This window comes from Miscanthus floridulus, chromosome 19 (assembly GCF_019320115.1).
Source record: "Miscanthus floridulus cultivar M001 chromosome 19, ASM1932011v1, whole genome shotgun sequence".
NCBI classification, from domain to species: domain Eukaryota; kingdom Viridiplantae; phylum Streptophyta; class Magnoliopsida; order Poales; family Poaceae; genus Miscanthus; species Miscanthus floridulus.
The window spans coordinates 26,746,495-26,768,699 of NC_089598.1; the positions used below are offsets into that span (position 1 = coordinate 26,746,495).

Sequence of the window (22,205 nt, forward strand, 5' to 3'; positions counted from 1 at the left end):
AATACTACTACCAACGTGGAACACTGAAAACTCGTAGACGTTGACTCTTCGCCAGTAGCCAGATACAAGTCGGACTAGCCGTCTCACCGTCGGTGACTCAGACTGCGTTTTCCACGTGAACAAGAACAGAAGCGGCAAAACGAGTCGTACTGGCACACCGCGCGCTCGTGCGTCGCGCCGTGCCAGTACTACACGGCGTAGCAGTAGTAGTACGCCCGACCGAGCATACATATCCAGCCCCACCGCGTGGGCCCGCCTGTCACCGCCCGAGCTGCTGCTGCTGACAGCCGCGCGCCTGCATCCAACGACCCCCGCCACTTTATCCACTCGGGGTGGGGGGGCAATCCACCACCTGTCACCGACACATGGGGCCCAGGGAATCCGACCCCACAAGTCATCCACTAGCGCCCCTCTCGTGAGCACGGCGGCGGCGGCGGCTATTTCTGGACCCTTCTCCTCTCCCAAAGGCCAAGCAAGCAGGCTGCCGTCCCGTCCCCCATTCCGTCGTCCGCCCGCCTTCGCGCTCCCTTCCCCCTGCCCTCCCTCGAATCATTCGATTCGCTCCGCCTCGCCTCGTCTCGCCCGCCCGCCCGATTGGATTCGCCCGTCACGGTGATCGGGACCGGCCGGCGCTAGGGTTTGTTAGGGTTCCGGCGATCGATCCCCACCCCGATGGTGCAGCTGCCGAGCTCGGGGAAGCGGCACGCGGAGCCGGCCGAGCCGGCCATGGCTCCCGCGCGGCGCGCCGCGGTCAAGCTGGAGGTGGAGGAGCTCGGGGCCGACGAGCGCGGCCCGCTCGGCAAGCGCGCCAAGGCAGCTCAGCCGATGCCCCCGACGCCTCCGCAGCCGCAGCAGGTAGATCCGGGGTCGTCGTGTTTTTCATACGGAATTTTGGTGTGCTCTGTTGGCAGTGAGCTGGCTAGCGAGCTGGTCTCGCCATGTTTGATGTCAATCGGGGGAGTTCTGTCAGGATTTTTTGGGCTACTTAGTTTAGCGTGGTGTTTTTGGGAAAGTAGAAGTGCTTAGCTGTGAAATTCAGGCGTTCGATCCGAATTACCCTCTTACTCGAGGACTAGATGAAGCTGCAAGGTAGGGTGATTCTTCTACAGCTTATTTCGTGCAGATAAATTTCCGCATGTCGTTTGTATTCAACTCTTGCAATGCAAATGTCCTCTGTCTAGTTGCAAGACAGGTTGACATTTTATAGTCCACATTTACTTTTCCTGTCTGTGCATTCTGATGCTATAAAGCAAGCAGGGAAAAAAGAAACAATAGTTTAACCATGCTCATGACGTCATATTCTACCATGCTGTTCAATTAGTAAGTCCTGTTATGGTACAAATCTATGGTTGGAATTTGCTACTATCATCTAGACACATAAACACAGATACCAGTAACATGCTGTGGGCTTGGTACCTTGACAGAGGATAGTACTGTACTGTACTGTACTAGCGTACATGTACTCTGTGCACTAGGTAAGGTTTTGTTTAGAGGATTTCAGTCCATTATATGGCCAATATATATGTGTTCATACTTTATCCGGACAACAACACTTGCTGTATGTTCAAAATTTATGTTAGGAATGAACAGAAAACATGAATAACTTTGTTGAGAAAATAATCTGAACTGGCTATTTATCCCTAGGTAGTTGTATATGCATATATAACTATAGAATTGTCAGCTTTGAGTTTTATTGTTCTTATGTTGATGGACTCTTTCAGGATATGTACCACAATGTACTCGATGAACCTAGCCCATTGGGTCTGCGGCTGAAAAAAAGCCCATCACTCTTGGATTTGATTCAGATGAGGCTTTCTCAAGCATCCAACGCTGGGGAGTCTTCCATGGACAACAGTGGTTCTGAGCCTTCCAAGAAGAAAGACAATAAATCTGGTGCGTCTGCAGCAGGCGAACGGCTAAAAGCTTCGAATTTTCCTGCAAATATATTGAACATTGGTTCATGGGAGGTGAGTGACTTTATTTTTTCTGTTCTTTTATCAGCTGAGCCTCTGATACAATCTCAATATGCATTAGGTGTATGTCTCCCTTTTTTTTGCCTTCTTTGTTTGTTTTAACTAGAAGTATACCGCGCGCGTTGCTGCGGGAATTGCAGATGGTTTAGAATGAAATTATACTATATATAATTACTTATACAAAGGAATAAACTATTATAAACTAATGCTAGTGGATTACGTGGCATGTTGACATGGACAACGAAATGCTTATATGTCTTGCTGACATGTACTTCACAATTGCATATGCTAGTGGGTTTTAATTGCATGTGATAGTGCATTGCTGAGGTGGATAGCTTGCATGTTGAGAGAAATCGTTAGTGGGGTTTAGGAATATAAGATATAGAGGTTTAGGAATATAAGATATAGAAGATAGAAGATAAGGGAAGTACTACATTCACACTTCACATGAAATACGCAACGCCGGTGAATAATGATGCTTTGTTGTGACATAGGCAATGCATTAAATTAAATACTTACTCTTATGTAGTAAACCACTATCGTAGCTGTTTTGTCTGTAGCCTATGCAACTTGAAGCTAATATTCATGCAATTATAATACTGATACTCTGTTGTAGTATGAAGTGTTAGTGCAACACCGATGCATCTTCTTTGTTATCCAATCTTTTACGTATCTTTTGTTGCAACAATTGCTTATGAGAGCCAAACTCTGTGCATGCCAGCATATCCAGTAATTCATATAATAGCTCACCTGAAGAAAATTTGCCCTTAAATGTCTTAATTAATGTTCTCTATGTTCTCTGTGCAGTATGTGTCACGGTATGAAGGTGATTTGGTGGCAAAGTGTTACTTTGCAAAGCATAAACTTGTGTGGGAAGTTCTGGAAGGTGGCCTTAAGAGTAAGATAGAAATTCAATGGTCAGATATTACTGCTTTGAAGGCAACTTGCCCCGAAAATGGCCTAGGAACCTTGGATGTGGCGGTACGTTTATCTGGAAGATGTTTGTTTCTTTTTTTTCTTCTCAGTTCACTACCTTTGTTTCGATTCTGAGGTGTTTTTCCTTTTCCTGAAGTTGGCCAGACCACCTCTTTTCTTTAAAGAGACAGATCCGCAGCCAAGAAAACACACACTGTGGCAGGCTACCTCAGATTTCACTGGTGGTCAAGCGAGTATGCACAGGTGAATTACTTTTAATTATTCAGTGCTCATAATTAAAATGGATTTCATATGAGAAGATTGCTCCTATATATCTGGCAGTACCTCATACTCATAGTACTGTTGGAGTATAAAGCATAGCTTATCTGCTTTATGTTTAGAGGCTCTGGTGGCATTTCAAAGATATTTACGATGTTTACCTGGGGTTCTGTAGTACTATGCGCGGCATGATTTTTACTTTATCGCTCCATTTTTGTTGGCTCTGTTTGCATTCCAAAGATATTTATGATGTTTACCTGGGGTTATGTTGTACTATGTTTCTGGCTCATTTTTGTTATTAGAACAGAAAGAACTGTTTGCCCCTTTTGGGAGTAGTTAGGTACTGTAGGACGCATTTTTAAATTGTTTGTTTTAGTTGTATTGCTAAGGGATAAGTTATTTAGTTGTGGATCACTTTGACTTGAGTTGTATCATATCTAGATCCAATATGCTTAGGAGATACTTATAAATCTAATAACATAAGGAGCCACTTATAAATCTATCCTTTATGTTCTGTCACCCATTATACGGTCACATACTATGTACAGTTACTCTCTCGGTGCACATATGTGCATCACAGGACCTCATCCAGTCTCTTTTTTGGGCCCTAAAAATGATTCATATAAACTGTTTCACACTGCATAAGATGAAGGAAAAAAGGGAAGTTGGCATGCATTCAAATATAGCTTTCAGAACCAGGTATCTATTTAATAAAGCTATGCACCCTGTTCGCTTGGGCTTGTTTGGCTTATAAGCCGTACTTTTTCAGCCAACGAACAATATTTTTCTCACACACTAAATCAGCCAACAGTACTTATCAGCCATGGCTTATCAGCCAAACAAGCCCAAACGAACAGGGCGCATGGTCCATGGTGTTATCTATGACACTGAACTTTGATTATAACAGAGTGGCATCGTGTACTACTCAGAACTTTGGTTTGTAAAAGAGTGCCATTTATAGTATTAGTACTTGTTGAGCCTCTACTCTACTCCTTTGTTCAGTATTCTGATTGTTCAAAAATTTGCAGGCGGCATTTTCTGCAGTGCCCTTCAACCTTGTTGAGCAAGAATTTTGAGAAGCTTATTCAGTGTGATCAGCGGCTATATCAATTGAGCCAACAACCAGAGATCGCATTAGACTCTGCATTGTTTGAACCTAGGTGCTCAATATTTGAGGATCCAGTTGAATCAAAATGTGCTGGTTTTACTAATTTGAAAGATGAACATGAGGCTCTACCTGGCTATTCAGGCTCCGTGTCACCATGTGCTGGTTCCTCCATATCTGCTAAGAATGAAAACAATGATTCCATTGGAATGCCAGCTGAATATCTTCCTCAGGCAGTAGGAACAGGTAATTTAAAGCCTATGATGGCATATTCTTCATTCCTTTCCGCTCTCGCAGCATGTTGCGAGTTACGTTACCTTACTGCACTGCTTATCAGTACCTTAAAGTATGAATACCCCCTACCTGTATGTGAGACACCACCACAACAACAACAACAACAAAGCCTTTAAGTCCCAAACAAGTTGGGGTAGGCTAGAGTTGAAACCCAACAGAAGCAATCAAGGTTCAGGCACATGAATAGCTGTCTTCCAAGCACTCCTATCTAAGGCTAAGTCTTTGGGTATATTCCATCCTTTCAAGTCTCCTTTTATTGCCTCTACCCAAGTCAACTTCGGTCTTCCTCTGCCTCTCTTCACGTTACTATCCTGACTTAGGATTCCACTACGCACCGGTGCATCTGGAGGTCTCCGTTGCACATGTCCAAACCATCTCAACCGGTGTTGGACAAGCTTTTCTTCAATTGGCGCTACCCCTAATCTCTCACGTATATCATCGTTCCGAACTCGATCCCTTCTTGTATGACCGCAAATCCAACGCAACATACGCATTTCCGCGACACTTAGCTGTTGAATATGTCGTCTTTTCGTAGGCCAACATTCTGCACCATACAACATAGCAGGTCTAATCGCCGTCCTATAAAACTTGCCTTTTAGCTTCTGTGGTACTCTTTTGTCACATAGGACACCAGACGCTTGCCGCCACTTCATCCACCCTGCTTTGATTCTATGGCTAACATCTTCATCAATATCCCCGTCCCTCTGTAGCATTGATCCTAAATATCGAAAGGTATCCTTCCTAGGCACTACTTGACCTTCCAAACTAACATCTTCCTCCTCCCGAGTAGTAGTGCCGAAGTCACATCTCATATACTCAGTTTTAGTTCTACTAAGTCTAAAACCTTTGGACTCCAAAGTCTCCCGCCATAACTCCAGTTTCTGATTCACTCCTGTCCGGCTTTCATCAACTAGCACTACATCGTCCGCGAAAAGCATACACCAAGGGATGTCCCCTTGTATGTCCCTTGTGACCTCATCCATCACTAAAGCAAACAAATAAGGACTCAAAGCTGACCCTTGATGTAGTCCTATCCTAATCGGGAAGTCATCCGTGTCTCCATCACTTGTTCGAACTCTAGTCACAACATTGCTGTACATGTCCTTAATGAGCCCGACGTACTTCGTTGGGACTTTATGTTTGTCCAACGCCCACCACATAACATTCCTTGGTATTTTATCATAAGCCTTCTCCAAGTCAATAAAAACCATGTGTAGGTCCTTCTTCTTCTCCCTATACCGCTCCATAACTTGTCTTATTAAGAAAATGGCTTCCATGGTTGACCTTCCGGGCATGAAACCAAATTGGTTCATAGAGACCCGCGTTATTGCTCTCAAACGATGCTCGATAACTCTCTCCCATAGCTTCATAGTATGGCTCATCAACTTAATTCCTCGGTAATTTGTACAACTTTGAATATCCCCTTTATTCTTGTAGATCGGTACCAATATACTTCTCCTCCACTCATCAGGCATCTTGTTCGATCGAAAAATATGGTTGAACAGCTTGGTTAACCATACTACAGCTATGTCCCCGAGGCATCTCCACACCTCGATTGGGATACCATCCGGTCCCATCGCCTTACCTCCTTTCATCCTTTTCAACGCCTCTCTGACCTCAGACTCTTGGATTCTCCGCACAAAGCGCCTATTGGTGTCATCAAAAGAGTCATCCAACTGAAAGGTTGTGTCCATATCCTCACCATTGAACAATTTGTCAAAATACTCTTGCCATCGATGTCGGATCTCATCCTCCTTTACCAAGAGATGCTCCCTTTCATCCTTAATGCACTTAACTTGGTTGAAGTCCCGTGTCTTTCTCTCACGAACCCGAGCCATCCTATAAATGTCCTTCTCTCCTTCCTTCGTACTCAAATGTTGGTAAAGATCCTCGTACGCTCTACCCTTTGCCACACTTACAGCTCGTTTTGCAGTCTTCTTTGCCACCTTATACTTCTCTATGTTGTCCACACTCCTGTCATGGTACAAGCGTCTATAGCATTCTTTCTTCTCCTTAATAGCCCTTTGGACTTCCTCGTTCCACCACCAAGTATCTTTAGCCTCACGTCCCCTTCCTTTGGTTACTCCACACACCTCTGAGGCTACCTTCCGAATGTTGGTTGCCATCTTGTCCCACATATTGTTTATGTCGTCTTCTTCCTTCCAAGAGCCCCCTTTGATAACCCTTTCCCTAAATACCTCTGACGTCTCCCCTTTCAGTTTCCACCACTTTGTTCTTTCAATCTTAACTTGTTTATCCCTACGGGCATGCATCTGAAAACGAAAATCTGCCACCAAAAGCTTATGTTGAGAAACAACACACTCCCCTGGTATCACCTTGCAATCCAAGCATGCTCGTTTGTCCTTTCTTCTTGCGAGGACAAAGTCAATCTGACTACAGTGTTGTCCGCTACTGAAGGTCACTAGATGAGATTCTCTCTTTCTAAAGAAAGTGTTGGCTATCATCAAGTCAAAAGCTACCGCGAAGTCTAGAGCTTCCTCCCCCTCCTGATTCCTACTACCATACCCAAAACCTCCATGAACTGCCTCGAAACCTGCGCTTGTAGTACCTACATGCCCATTAAGATCTCCTCCTATAAAAAGCTTCTCACTACTAGGTATAGCTCTAACTAGGCCATCTAAGTCTTCCCAGAACTGTCTCTTAGCACTCTCATCGAGGCCTACTTGGGGGGCATACGCACTAATTACATTCAAGACCATATCACCAACGACAAGCTTGACTAAGATAATCCTATCTCCTTGCCTTCTCACTCCCACCACACCATTCTTGAGGCTCTTATCAATCAAAACTCCTACTCCATTTCTATTCGCGACTGTCCCTGTATACCAAAGCTTGAAACCTGTATTGTCCACCTCCTTCGCCTTCTGACCCTTCCATTTAGTCTCTTGAACGCATAATATATTTACACGCCTCCTAGTCGCAGTATCAACTAATTCTCTTAACTTACCTGTAAGTGACCCTACATTCCAACTACCTAAACGGATCCTAGTTGGTTCGACTAGCTTCCTTACCCTTCGCACCCGTCGACTCTGATGCGAAGACCCTTGCTCATTTACATGATTTGCTTCAGTTCTTTCGGTAGACGCAGATTGAATATATGTCTGATGTGCTAGCCTGTACATTCTCTAATCCTTTCTTGTCGATGAATCAAAATTTCAAGGTGTTTCACATAATCATACGATACATCTGCAAATATTTTGATTAATCTTTCTAATCCCACAGGCATTTTTACAGGAGTTGGTGCTGTAGGTGTACAAGCTGTCGGCAGAAATGTGAATGGTGCAGCACCAGAATTCAATATCCCCCACTGGTGGAGTCAATTGAAGGTGCCTGGGCTTAGACCGTCGATGTCAGTGGATGATCTGGTGAACCACCTAGGTAACTGCATCTCAGAGCAGATCACTTCAGGCAATCCGGCATTGGCCAACAACGAGGTGCCGACCAAAGAAACACTCGAGGGGATTGCTCAGTACCTTCTTGGTGACACACAAGGCCCGCCAGTTTCTGCTTCAGACGAGAGATCACTGATGGCCAGGGTGGACTCCCTCTGCTGTTTGATTCAGAAAGACACAGCGCCGGTTGCCAAACCAAAGCCGGAGCCAAATGACAGTGACAGCATTGGCGCGGAAGCATCAGATGGTTCTGACGAAGAATTCAGCTCCGCACCAACAGGGAAACCTACAGATGCCACCAATCCGCCAGCCATGTCAAGAAAGGATTCGTTTGGGGAGCTGCTGACAAACCTCCCCCGCATCGCCTCACTACCGCAGTTCCTCTTCAAGATCCCAGAGGATACTGAGAACTGAACCTGGAAGTCCAGACCTCGCGCCCATTCCCAGAAATAGGGAGTATGCTGTAAAAATTGTATCCAAGCAATAAGAAAGCCCCTTACCTCCACCTTGGAGGCGAATTCCCCGCCCTGTAAATGTGACACCCTGTAGGTTGCTCCAGTTGTATGTTTTGCGACTCAAATGGGTAGTGGAAAGTTTGAAATGTTCATTGGTTCTTTACCTCAATCGTGCCCCGTGCAAAACTTGTGAGCTTTAATTATCAGGCGTCACCTCCACTGGTACCTGTATGTTCTAGATTGACGTGAATATAAAGGTTGTTTCAATCTGCCATGAGCACCCGGTTCCATCGTTTCTAACCTTTCGGGGCATGTCATGTTCTAGATTGACGTGAATGTAAGGTTTTCGTCTGTCGTAACTCATAAGCACTCGGTTCCAATGTTAATTTTGCAACTACCTTTCGGGAGCATGATGTTTATCCTCTGCTTAAGTTGGACGTGTTGAACGAAGTCGACCTGTATGTAGTATTTCAGTTTTTCTTTTTCTTTTGAACGAAGTCGACCTGTAGTTTTCAGTTTTTCTTTTGTACAATCCTGTAACAGAATCAGCAGATGTCTTGGCAGCATGCCAGCATGTCTTGTTAGCAGTTAGCACCATTACACATGCGTCTGCTCCTTTGACCTTTGTAACAACTGAGCTCCGCTGCAGATACGCTAGGCTCCGAATGCCAGCCACGGTACATCGTTGGGCCGAAACATGGCGCTCTCCAGAGTAACGCCGAGAGAATCCACCATCGCACCCCTGTGACTGTGAGTGAAGAGGAAATCGATTATACTTATCAAAGCCACAGTACCGATTGTGCTTTGGATGCCACAAGCCCACAACTGTACCACAGGTCCACAACCATCACAACCTACTCAAAAGCACTCATACACGAAAGAAAGGGGTCGTGATTTCTGAAATATTTTACAACATACAGATCGCTATAAATAATATCACAACAATGCCATCCTATCCGGGTGGCACAAGGACCTAGAGCCTGAACCCCCGAGCTACCTGATGGTCTATCGTTCCATACCGTCCCTGCACAGCAGCCCCAACTTGATGTTGGAGCGAAGTCAAACTTAACACAAAAAAGTATCACATGTGAGACCTGGCACACAAAGGCATTTGTCAATGGCTGGAGTCATGCGAGTTTTAGCCTAATGTAACGGGCAAATAAGCAAGGAAGGGGCTGGGAATTACATGGCCTGTACTGTACTTACCAGCGTACAAGAACAGGTCTAGTCCTGGAAAGCTTTCACACGGGAGGTCAGCTCTCTGACTTGATTCTTGAGGCGCTCAGGGTTGCAGAAGAAATCAACAAATATTTGTCGCTCCCTCCCCACCTCATGGGCACGATTATCGAAGATCTGCGTATCATTTTGCAGTTAATTAGTCTTTTGAAGAACATAGTAACAAAAGAGACGACTGTTCTTCAAATATTTCTTGTTAAGTTCTTTGCATGATGACGATGACTGACAATCAAGCCAAGAAGCCAGTCGTTCTGTGCAGTATGCATCGGGTAAATGAAACTAATCTCTGAAAGCATAGTCTAGTTTATGGAAATTAACAGATAAATGCAAAGATAATCAAACAAGCTTTCTTCAATAGGCAACAGCCATGAAGAATCATAGCATATCAATGAATGAAATACCTTTATCTTCTGGGTGCGAGCCTTGGTTACTTCTTCCACAGAAACTTCAACTTGAGCGTTGGCATTTTCCATATCATCAAGCGCCCGCATCAATGGCTATATGATGAGCAGGGATTTATCACATCATTTCGTATGTGCTGAAATAAAGGAGATCCAAGAAATATCACAATCTGAGGGTTCAAAGAATGTACCCAAGGCGTCAATATTGGTTCTGCAGTAGTTGACGACGCAAATAGAAGCTGTTCCACTGTTTGAATCAGAGTACATCTGCAGGAGTGAAGAGAGTGAAATGACTGGGCTTGGGACCTACTAAATATATATTGGCCAACTAAAGAGTGATTTTGTGGGCTAAAACATAATATTGGATGACACTCAATAATGCTTCTAGTGAAGAACTTGCAGGGAAGACCAGATATTTAGCATGCTGCGATCCTTCCATACTGAAACCTTATTTATGTTTATGAACAGTAGACGAGGCAGCAGCTTCGCATATACAAAAATCAAGCTGTGAAACAACCGAAGAGTTATGGGCATTGGAACTACCGCTCAGGTTTGGCTGCAAGCTAGAAAGATGCCTACTGTGTGATTCGTCAGTTGGATATCTGGGATTAATTGTTTATACATGGGTACGCTGGTACACAGTAGAATAGGTTGGTACATAGCAGAAAAAGCTTAGGAGTGTGGGTGTGTGTTGTAAGGGTTCTTGCCCCTTTTTCTTCTTAATACAAAGATACACAGCTCTCCTGCGTGTTCGAGAAAAAAAAAAAGAAACCTTTGAAATTTTGATTTTATGTATTGACAGGAAATAAGGTAGAGGAAATAAATTATTAGACAGTGCTTTGTTAACTTACAACTCATTGATACATCTTTTCCGGTCAGCTGGAAGGGTGTTCTCCAGCTCCGACTGAAGAGAAAGCAAGTCAGATTGAAGTGCTGATATCTGCTGAACCAATGCATGTGCTGACATGTACGTTGGCACTGTTGCTTGGACATCTACAAAAAGGATAAGCCACATTAGGAATATGAGAATAAAATACTCACAGATAAGTAGAGTTGCCCGCTTACTTGAGTGAATACATAGGAGATCTCGCACTGCATGGAGGAAAGTGTCACGATCATCAATAGCTCCTTGTTCTCGTACTTCAGATGAAGCTTGAATTAATGAATTATAATGACCCTGAGAGACACCTTAACACAAAGAAATTAAGCATATACCAGAAGACAACGAAAATAACAGGTGACAGAAATAGATGCTGCCGAAAACAGAATGTAAAATGAAAAAAGACACCAAAGAAACAAGGATAAGAAGCAAGTCAATAACAATGGAGATTGATTACCAAGCGGGTATTGACTGCTGAGAGGTAGCTTTGTAACTCAGATTCTATTACTCTAAGCAATGAGTACGCTCTAGCTATATTCTTCCTTTCAAGTTGGCAAGCGATCTTCAGAAACTGGTGTCTGGCAAGCTGATTAACCAAGTGATTGATGAACTGCAAAATGTATCAGATACCAGTAAGATCAGGAGAAAAACAAAAAGGGACATAATATAAAACAAGTGCAGCCTACTTAGTCTTATGAGGGAAAAAAAGTTTCCTGTTGCGGTCTGACTTCTGCGAGTATAAACCCAGTGAGGCAACCACCTTCTGTCAGCCGCACTACCCAACTAAATATACATAACGGCAAAGGAATACTGGTAAATTGCTGTTGCAATTTCTTTTCTGCAAATGTGCAGTAGTCTTCCTTTGCTGTGAATGTGCGGTTGTCTTAGAAATCCTCCAATGCTGGTTAGGAGATGAGCCAAAATATGGAATATAATGTTTAACTCTTTGCACAGCTTGATACCACCTAAGTATCTACAGTATAAGAGCATCTGCAAGAGTCCGTCCTAAATTTAATTTCCCCATACAGGGGACATCCTACCGCCCCTAAATATCTCTGCCCCTTTGTTCCCCTATCTTAAATAACATATAGGGTAGACAACATGTCACCCAAAATACGAGGGAGAGGATGATTTAGCAGGTACCACTAAATATAGATTGCTGGTTAGGGGATTGTTTGAGGGTGATTTTCGTTTCATAAACCTTAATTTTGACTTTAAGAGGTTGGATCAGGGAACTCTTGGAGGTGCTCTATGGCATCTTAATTTTCATAATAGTAGAGAAGATAGGACATTACCATAAGAAAATACAAAAAAAAGACACATAAAGATGTCGACATGACATGTATAATGTGATTTGTGAAATGAGCTTACCGTCTTTTGCCTGTTAATGTAGTACTCCTGGCGCATGACCTTTAAATCATAATCCCCTAAATATTTGAGTGATAAGAAGAAGCTAAGACCACAATACAACAAAATTTGTAGAACACTGAAAATGAAATGTTTTCTACAAACCTTGCAAGATATATGTGCCTTGAAGTTGAGCAAGTTCTGAACACAGGCATGGTATTGTCTGGAGGGGAGAACAAGTAAATAGATGGAGGAAGTAAGATGTAAGATTGTGCCATGAAAGGAAAAAAGAAAATTGGTGCAATGGTGCACTTCAGTACGAACTATTATTGCTATCTTATCCTCTAAAACCTAGAAAGTTCTTGCAGATAAGAATTTCTGAAAGATTATGAAGCTAATCCCACTATACAAATTTGCAGGTCCCAAAAGCACAAAAATACTCTGAGAAATCAAACTTAAATTTGACTTGTGAGCTACTAATTTATAACCCAGGAACAAAATATATTTTCTAAAGATACGATTGTGTCTTACATACCTCAGATACCAAAGCTTGCACCTTTTGAGAAAGTGTTGAGAGCTCTCCAGCAAGCTCAGAACCTTTTCTCCTGAAGATAAATGCCACAGATACAAGGGGCTTATAAGATAATTAAATAAATCTTTGTTTCTGCTCTAGGAATTTATTTGCAGTTATGCATATAAGTATATAACTTATGGTACAAAGCTGGAAAACGGCTGAGTCAGGATCAACAAACATAGCATAACATATACCTAAGAGAATGGATATCCCTATGTATATGAGCCTCATCGGATGACACTTGTGCTTTCAATATAGAGAGTATAGCCTGCTGTTTAGCATTCTCAACCTGTGCTTCAATCCACTGTCTTTCACTTGTTGCAAATCTGTCACCAAAATAGAGTAATTCAGAGTAAATTCAAGAATGGTGAGAAAGTTGCAAAGCTGGAAAACACATTATTAGCTGCCTAAGAGGTAAACACAACGAACAGAATGTGATCCCAAATTTTACATAACAAATAACTCAACGAATCAATAACAAACAAAAGGTCACAACATAAAAGTTGAATATTGGAAACAGGTAGCTATATCATAAAGGTATAATTGAAAGCACAAATAGGGTGCAAACCTATTTTCAGGTGAAAATATTCAAACTTCTATGTAAACCATTGGATGATGGATAGATAATTCAGTGGATCATGAATCCTAATGAGGCCTGAGTCCTCATAATTTATTCTTAGATAATTAGGAGGTTACAGAAATTGTCATCCTCATGACCCTAAAGTTTCTTGAATGTTATGCATCCATCTTTTATGTAAGGCATCCACATGAAGAGTTACCAATTTAGAACATCTGGAACGTAATGTGAGCTTTACTTGATGATTAAATGAACCATGCAACAAGACTGCATGAGATGATTGCAATTATGAATCTGATGAGTGGTTGCAAATAGAAAGGCTAAGACAAGGTATGAACTATGAAGCCAAAGCTAATTACATGGAACGAAGTCGTTGCAACTCAGCGACGCGTTGGTGATGATGAGATTTTTCAGAATCTCCTGCATCATGATAACATAATGGTTACTATGAGTTCAACTGTTACGTTATCCCAGTATTCGAATCATGCTATTTCCTCCATGAAAGATCAGTTACAAATAATTAAATGAAGAAAGCCAATTTACCTCTTATCAAGCAATTAGTGATGTCATCAAGACTAACCCAGGAACATTTGGATTTCCCCTCCTCAGCAACAAGTCGAAATGGCCCCTGATCACATAACAAATGTTAATGTTAAATAAGTAAGCAGAAAAACTGTGGAGAGTTGTCCTATGCTACTCAAAGGGTAAAAAGTAAAATTGTGCGAGATATATAACTGTACATTTTGGACATGTAGTGAAGATGACAAAATGTACCTAAATCTGCCAATTTACATGGTATTGGCTTGTCATAGATTGTAAAATTAGCCAGTCAGTTAACTGAGAACAATGTGACAGCCAAACATGATTTACCTTCTCAAATTGCTTTGAGAACCACCGATTTAGCTCCTTCGTACAAGCCAAATCGCCAACAACATAGGGGTGGAAGTCTGAATATGCCAAATATATACTTTCCTCTGCAAACCATAAATAAAGAAGGGATTTCATTGGATACAGTATAATGTTTATACACTATAGAATAGTTAGTATTATTCATTGATCAAAAGCGAAAAGAGTAATAGCTATGCCCAATCGCCACTAGGTAAAGCGCATACCATCCCCTGAATGATAATGGGCCAGTTCCTGGGTAGTAGCAGCGATTCTTCCAAGAACTGCATTCATCTGAAAGTTAGAAAATACATCAAATCAAACTTTACCAAAAAAAAATAACCACATGGAACATATTAATATCTTGTTTACATGAGTAAAAATCTACAAAGACTAAGTATTTCATATCTCATATTATCTGCATACTCCAAATAAGACATGTACTCAGAAGCGAAAATTGTGATGCAAAAGAAGCAGCCAGGGAATTATTTCATTTACAAGTGTACTAATACAAAATAAAGGGCCATATTTACTACTCCCTCCGTTCCAAATTATAAGTTGCTTGACTTTTCTGGTACATCCATTTTGCTATGCCTCTAGACATATTATTATATCTAGATACATAGCAAAATGGATGAACCAAAAAAGTCAAAGCGACTTATAATTTGGAACGGAGGGAGTATGAGATAAATTGCAGAGTATAGCAAAAGATATCCTGTAATCATTAGTTAAAATCTCATCATGGAAAACACTCAATCGTTTACCACAATAACATGAAACAAACCCTTTTTTCTTTTGTGACTGCTATTTGTAAGATACAAATACATTCAGATGTCAAAGTATCATAAGTGAATGTAATAAAAATCTTTTTCAAACTGCAACTGATTGAGTTATACCTCCAAGTTCCTGGAAGAAAGTATCTCATCTAACGATATAAGCTCTCCACTAACTGCAGACATAGCAGATACACGTGCCCTTCTACCTTGAATAAGAGTTGAAGCCTGGCCTGCAAGCAAATCAAATTGTGCTTGCTGCCGTGCAAGCTGCTTTTGTAACTCAAAAACTTCGGCTCTATATGCTAGTTTTGCTTCACTGCAAGTACAAAAATGAGAAAATTGTCAAGAAAAGCACTTATAAGATGCTAAGAAGGAACATTTCAATCATGCGCTTTGCAGCTTGGCATAATTAGCATTTGACTTCACTTGGGTTTACTGATGTTCCGAGAGCAAAAGCCCAAGCAGATACCAGCAGTTTAAATTCTTTTTTACAATGTTTTCTGTCAAAAAACCATTCCCGGCAAATAGTTGAAGTAGCATACAAACACCCACTTGTGATTGGTTTCATAAACACTTTGCACCAGCATCAATTTCAGAAACCAGTCCCCACTAAAATTTGAACCCATTCTATAAATACGACAATTTAAATGTAGCAATACTTCAATATTTGGAAGTTCCAAGCATACCGGATATCAAGAATGGTTTCTTCCGATCCAAACACAGCCTCTTGATTGTCTTTCTTGCTTGAAAAGGCTGAAATACTATCAAAAGCAGAGTCCAAATCTTCACCCTGAGGAAATGATACATGTGCACCATAAGAGTTTTGAAGCCTGACAGAAATAGACACCTACATAAAAATGCAGTTGCATGGGGGTTCCAGATCTTGGTTGGGACTGGAACTATTCTCTGATGAAGACTATCCACCAAGAACTAACAAAATTTCAATCCTTCCCCAGAGAATTCAGTGTAATTATAATTACTTAATATGCTATTTGACCACAAAACGAAAAATTTGAAGCAGATTTCCAGTACTTGCAGAACCCACTTGCCACATCAATTAAAAGCACTTAAGATACCCTATCATTCTTTAAAGTCTGTAAGAATGTTAAATGGCCTTTTGAATATACCTCTAACAGTCTTCCCTCTTCCACGAGCTGTTCATACCTGAAAGCCACATGCACAAATTAAGTAAAAAACAGAATCACCTATTCAAATTAGTATGAAAATAAAAGAATATGACATCAAAACTTTGGATAATTGATCAGTAGGCCTAGTGAAGGCACGACAACTCACTAACCACAGCACTACAAGTAAAACTGCAAGTTCAGAAGCATTAAGCAAATCATACAGTAGGAAACAACGTTTATTAACAAAAAACCAGCAGATATTTGACATGTTCTCCCGACGCAACACGCACCCTTCAAATTTTGTTCATGCCCAAATACAATAAAATGGATGCCTTTGACAAAATGCAACTGCAAATTAACTCCACCCAGAATCCATAACTTCACACCCAAATTCACAGCTTTATCAAACTGGGGCCATAATCTCTCACTAAACCCTCCACACAACACAGGCATTTGCCACTAATTCCCAACATTTCGCGCCCATAGAGAGTTAGAGAGACAAACACTCCCCTAGAGCCCTAGTGCACCTATCCTCCCCGAGAATTCGCAGTAACTCCACCACAGATTGGCACCCCAGCTGCCCGAATCTCCCAACAACTAGCCTCCCCATTAACCCTCCGCGCCTCAAACTCAACGCCATTTCGTGTCGCATACCACAGCAATGCCACAGCGAAATCGGCCTCAGCAGCAATCACCAGCACTACCACAGCCCGAAAAAGGATGCCAGAGCACAATGTGACAAGGGGATGGGAACCATTCGCTTACTGGGCCAGGTGGGACGGGGAGAGGACGTTGGAGGGGCGGAGGCAAGAGCAGATCCAGGCAAGCAGCGGGCGCGCCTCCTCGTACTGGAACGGCCACTCCAGCGCGTCCGCGTCCAGCGGGTCCTCCCCGTCGAACCCCAGCTCCATCAGCGCCGCGCACAGCGCGGCCCCGCTCATCCTCGCCGTCGGCTGCGGCCGCCGCAGCTGCTGTGGCGGCGGTGGGAGGCTGTAGTGGTGGACTGGTCTGGTGGGTGGGCGGCCGTGCGCGGCCGGCAGCGGTTGCTCTGCTTGCGTTGCGTGAGTTGGAAACAACGCGAGCAAAACAAAATGGGACCTGCTGCTTGTTGGGGCAGATTTTTTTTTAATTTTAACACTTTTTAAAACTAATTTTAAATCTAACACTATTTTTTTCCTTCAAAACTAATACTTTTGGCCGCGTCAAGCCTGTGACGTGGCAGGGCTTGCTGACCAGTGACGTGACAGGGCTTACCGCGCCACCGATGTTGGCGCGGCAGTGACGCGCCTTGATCGGTGGCGCGACAGAGCCGAATAAAAGCGCCGCGGCCCAGTCCCGTCTGCCCGAGCACGCCCGCCCGCCTGGCTGCCTGTCTGATGCCCCTGGCTGCCCGTCGCCCCGCCGCCCCTCCCGCCACTCCATTGTTGCCTGCCCGCCGCCCCGCCTGCCCTCCGTTGCCGTCTCCCTTCCTCCTCGGCCTCGTTCAAGGTAATGACATACTTTTTATTTTTGTTTGAATGGTGGATTGGAATATTATGAATAGGAGTTAAGGTTAGGAGGAAAATTATGTTTGGGAATTATGGGTTACGGTTTGGAGTAAGATATTAGTTTGATTTTATCAATGTTAAGGTTAATTATTTATAACTCGATCGATGTTGGGCTTGACAAATGGGGATTGGAAAGACGGATGACGTTAGAGGAGAAGAGGGCAAGGAAGGAGGCAAGGGAGGAGACAAGAGTACAGATGCAGGTCTTGAACGAGCATGTTGTTGCATTATGTGCCAGTGAGTGCTTGAAAGCCTTTTTTTCGTTGCCTGATTTTAAATGTAATATAATCGCGTTGCTAACTAATTATATTTTATACGTGAAGGGATTTGATGTAGCGAGGAACACGCTGCAGAGGTGGCTCGTGCAAGGTATGAGGAAAAGAAGTTAGATGAGCACAGAAAGCGAGCTGGTCGCACCGTTCAATCACTGATTGTGTTGCCTGATGAGGGGGACGAGGATGAGGACGACACTGGCAGACTGAACGAGCTCATCGCTTCAGCAGAGGTGGGCTTGCACGCGGAGGAGGATGAGGACGACACTGCTAGACTAAGCGAGCTCATCGCTCTAGCAGAGGCGGGCTTGCAGGCAGAGGAGGCTGAGGACGCGTTCTTCATTCAGGCCGCAAAGGCCACAGATGAAGCGGAGGCCGCTTACGACAGGTGACACGAAGGTCAGAGCAATGCAGGTGAGCCTAGCCACATGAACGAAGAGGAAAAGAATGCGTTCTTGTCTCAAGCCGCAAATGAAGCGGATGCCGCCTAGCCACAGCAACATGGTTGTGGTTGATGATCGGTATTCGGACGACGAGTTGCTTACTCAATATATTTCTAACTGAGGGTTTTTGATTGCGCCGTCTGTTAGTTCCATGCTTTATTAATGATCAATGTAGCTATGTACTAAAAATTTTATTGTGTTGCCTTGTTTTCCATTTGGACTATTGATGTATTGTACCCACGTATCATGTACTCGGATTACCCATGATCGATCTTAAGTGATCCCATCCGTTTGTATCTTGCGTTGAGAATTTCTAAAACGAACAAAATCGAGTGAAATTGTTTCGAATACGGTTCGGCACTGGTTCTACCACGCCATAGGCCAGGTTCTGCCGCGCCATAGCCTTGGGCGCGGCAGTGACGCGTCATGCCCCACGGCGCGGCAGCACCTGGACATGCACAGAAGCCGACCAGCCTCAATTGTAACTGAACGGGAGCTGTTGTCGGTGATGTAAACAACTACAAGTGCTCCTGTGACCATGCGCAAGCTGAAATGAATATGAAACAAATAAATAGATTTCGTGCGCAAGTTGATAAGTTGCCACTGTAACACCCGGCGTTATGATCTTATTTAGCGCCGTGATTTAGGCCTAAGTAAAACTTTCGAAACGAGTTTCTCGAATTTAAAATATACGTGAAGCGATAAGCGAATCTTGTGTGACTTAGTTTCGTGGACTCGAATCAAACGCTCAAATTAAACTACGCCGTGCATAGGAATATTTATGAATGTCTGACGACGATTCTAGCAAACGGGTTGTTATATTAGATTAAGCATAAGAAGCAATTTTTATAAATAAAATAAAATCCATTAATAAATAAAAAACATATATATATTTATATATATATATATACACTTCCGTGTTTATTTGGATAAGTATGCGTGGTTGAAAAGCTTTGGCCTAGTGACATATTTACGTTCACGTATAAACTCGTTTTAGTCCCTAGGATAAATTAGTAACGTACCCGCGACAGCAGCCGTCATGACCGCTTGACGCTTAAATACGGTGGTCCATTTTCCCCGCTCTGAAATAATCCATCATCCGAATTATTAACGTCGCGTCGTGTTGTGGCATCCGTCGCCATGTACGCGGGCTCGCTGGATATCGTCGATGGTGCAGTACCGTTGTCTACCTCCGTTGTCACGTCGCTTTGCAACGCTGCCGAAAAACGCCGTGCTGTCCCTGCGTTGATGGAGATGGCCGAGCCGTGTAAATGTTGTCGCCCTATTTTTCTCCATCTCACTCTCTCGGTGTCTACCTCTGCCTGCCTCGGCTTGTCTCTATCTGTCTTGATTGCTTTTGTCTTCTGCCGCTGCTTGTCCTTGCTCCACTGTTTCTCTACCGGACAAGGCGGCCGGTCACCTCCGAGCTGCTGCTGTCTCCGACCCCTACTCGGCCGCTGGCACGTTCTGAAGCACTAGTTTATTGAGGAAGCAAGAACCACTACAGGCTTAAATGCAGCAGCAGTAATACGTGTACAAGTTTACATGCAGCAGTCAAGTCGTGTCTGTCCCTGTGTGTTTTACCGGGCCAGAGTCTTAGTCGTGTCAGACCGGTCTTCACGTTGCTTTCTCCTTCTCCTTTTTCTACTGTCGTGAGGAGGCGCTTCTACTCTGGTCCACCGGGCGTACAGTGGCAGCACCGACGGGTGTCAACAGATGCAGAGCTGTCAGCTCGTCTGGCCTGGGTGGCCTCATCAGGAGGAGGGCGCTTGCGGCAAGTGACCCTGTCCAGTGTCCTACGGCCTCGCATTTACACCACGCCTCCCTAGGCCAGCGGTAGCAGCAGCTAGCAGTGTGCACAGTACAGCCAGGCAGCCAGCTGCGAGTGGCGAGTTCTTTAAGGAGGCGGCAGGCCGGTGCTGGTGCGGTGCCTTTGCCTTGCCTGTCTCTGTCTTGGCTTTGATGCTTGGCGTGGAGTGGAGCAGGGCGAGGTTAGTGGCCTGCCTTCTTGGAGAAAACAAGCAAAGCGAGGCAACCATTCCGTTCTTGTCCCTTCCTGCTGTGCTTGCGGGTGCTGCTTCTCGGAGCAGTAGCTGTTGCTGCCTGTTTGTACTATGAGTGAGAGTGTGAGGAGGCGAGGGCGGAGGGCCGCAGCCTGAGCGGGAGAAGGAGGTCGCGGCGAGGAGAGATGAGCGTGACCAAGTTCATCAAGTGCGTCACGGTTAGGGACGACGCCGTGGGCAAGACCTGCATGCTCATCTGCTATACTAGCAACAAGTTCCCCACGGATTACACCCCACGGTGTTCGACAACTTCAGCGCCAACGTCTTCGTGGATGGCAACATCGTCAACCTGTAGCCTGTTTCCACCGCGCACGAGCGCACGCGCCAGGTTGTGTCGCTGAGCCACCACGACCCGCCCGCCGCCGTCGCGTGTGTGCGCGTGCACGCGTGCCCCGCGGCCGTGCCGGTGCTCTGCTCTGGTGTCCGCTCCTCCCGTGCGGCCACGCCGTGGCCCGCTGCTTCGGGCATCCTTCTGTCGGACCGCAGCAACCACGCTGCCCATGCCGTGTGGGTCCTCGTGCGGCTCGCCGGTGGGTGGTCCGTCGCCGCCGTGCCGTTCCCCGTCCCCATCATGCCGTTGCCGCCGCCGTTTGGGCCGGCGAATCGATTCCCTGTCCGTGCTCTGTTTTGGAGGTGAGGTGAGGACGTAAATACGTAAATACGTGGTTTTTCGATGGTCTTGAGGTAAAGTCTGTGACTCGAATGAATAGTAGAACGGTAGCATTCTAAATAGATAGAAAATGGAGGACATTTTTGCAAAATCGTCGGCGCACACTGGGCTTGCCCAGTTGGGCTGCCTGCGTGCCGCTAGGCAGGTCTAGTTCACCGCGCTGATGGGCCGCCCACGCTGTGGCCTATGCCTAGGTCGCGCACGCGCTGCTTGGGCCAAGCTCGCCCCGCCTGGGCCGCTTGTCTAGGACAGCTTTGCGCCGCTGGGCCGCGCGCGCGCTGTGCGCCTACGGGCCAAACCAACTCGCCTCCGTGGGCCTCGCTAGGCCGTGTCCACTGCTGGGCCAGCCGGTCATTTTTGCCGAGCCTAGGCCGCTGCCGCACGCCCGCTGGGCTGGCCTGGTCCTGCCGTTCTCCACTGGGCTAAATTGGGCGGCCGGTTCTTCAGGTTTCTAAAATGATTAACTAAATTAGTTTTGGGAATAAATTTGTAAAATCAATGTAAAATTATATAGCTATCCAAAAATGGTAAAACCAGTTTTGTTAGTCTTCTAAAATCAGGCTCTACCTGTTAGTATATTTTGTTCACATAGTTTGATAATATTCTTGGAAGCTATATAATTAATTTAAGATACTTAATATTATAAAATATAAACTTGTAAGAATTTCCGTGATAAATTAGTAATAGTATTGGATCTAAAATCTTTACAGTAGGGTCCTAGCAATATTAGCTGCTCACTGCAATTTTTGTAGCTCCAGAATAATTAGTTTGCTAAATAGATAATGATGCCATATTCTGAATAAAGATTAAATGGAAAGAATGAAATAAAGAAACAACTTGGGTTTATATAACTAAAATAATTGTTGGGAAATGACGCCTTATCCGACAACGTGTATATGTAGCCTAAGTACGATCGTCGTTAGAACTAGCCTGTTAACTCGAGTGGCGTACGTCGTATTTTACGAGTCACGAT

At 44.3% G+C, this 22,205-nt stretch overlaps 2 protein-coding genes across 2 annotated transcripts; one reads left to right on the forward strand and one right to left on the reverse strand.

Annotated features, from left to right (window-relative positions):
* The first annotated feature begins 476 nt into the window (after window positions 1-476).
* LOC136529973 (uncharacterized) lies at window positions 477-8,603 on the forward strand. Its single transcript, XM_066523027.1, has 6 exons — window positions 477-855; window positions 1,722-1,967; window positions 2,781-2,954; window positions 3,046-3,152; window positions 4,196-4,518; window positions 7,822-8,603. Exons 1-6 carry the CDS (start codon window positions 673-675, stop codon window positions 8,391-8,393), a joined length of 1,605 nt encoding a protein of 534 aa, XP_066379124.1. The 5' UTR covers window positions 477-672; the 3' UTR covers window positions 8,394-8,603.
* Window positions 8,604-9,269: 666 nt separating this feature from the next.
* Window positions 9,270-17,319, reverse strand: LOC136529972 (AUGMIN subunit 3-like). The gene is made up of 19 exons (XM_066523026.1): window positions 17,003-17,319; window positions 16,238-16,274; window positions 15,797-15,900; window positions 15,231-15,426; window positions 14,562-14,628; window positions 14,320-14,423; window positions 13,993-14,077; window positions 13,809-13,869; window positions 13,067-13,198; window positions 12,834-12,903; window positions 12,464-12,521; window positions 12,323-12,378; window positions 11,409-11,561; window positions 11,137-11,248; window positions 10,923-11,064; window positions 10,263-10,338; window positions 10,072-10,167; window positions 9,641-9,787; window positions 9,270-9,528 (listed from the first exon to the last, which is right to left on the reverse strand). Exons 1-18 carry the CDS (start codon window positions 17,176-17,178, stop codon window positions 9,659-9,661), a joined length of 1,854 nt encoding a protein of 617 aa, XP_066379123.1. The 5' UTR covers window positions 17,179-17,319; the 3' UTR covers window positions 9,270-9,528; window positions 9,641-9,658.
* Window positions 17,320-22,205: the final 4,886 nt, after the last annotated feature.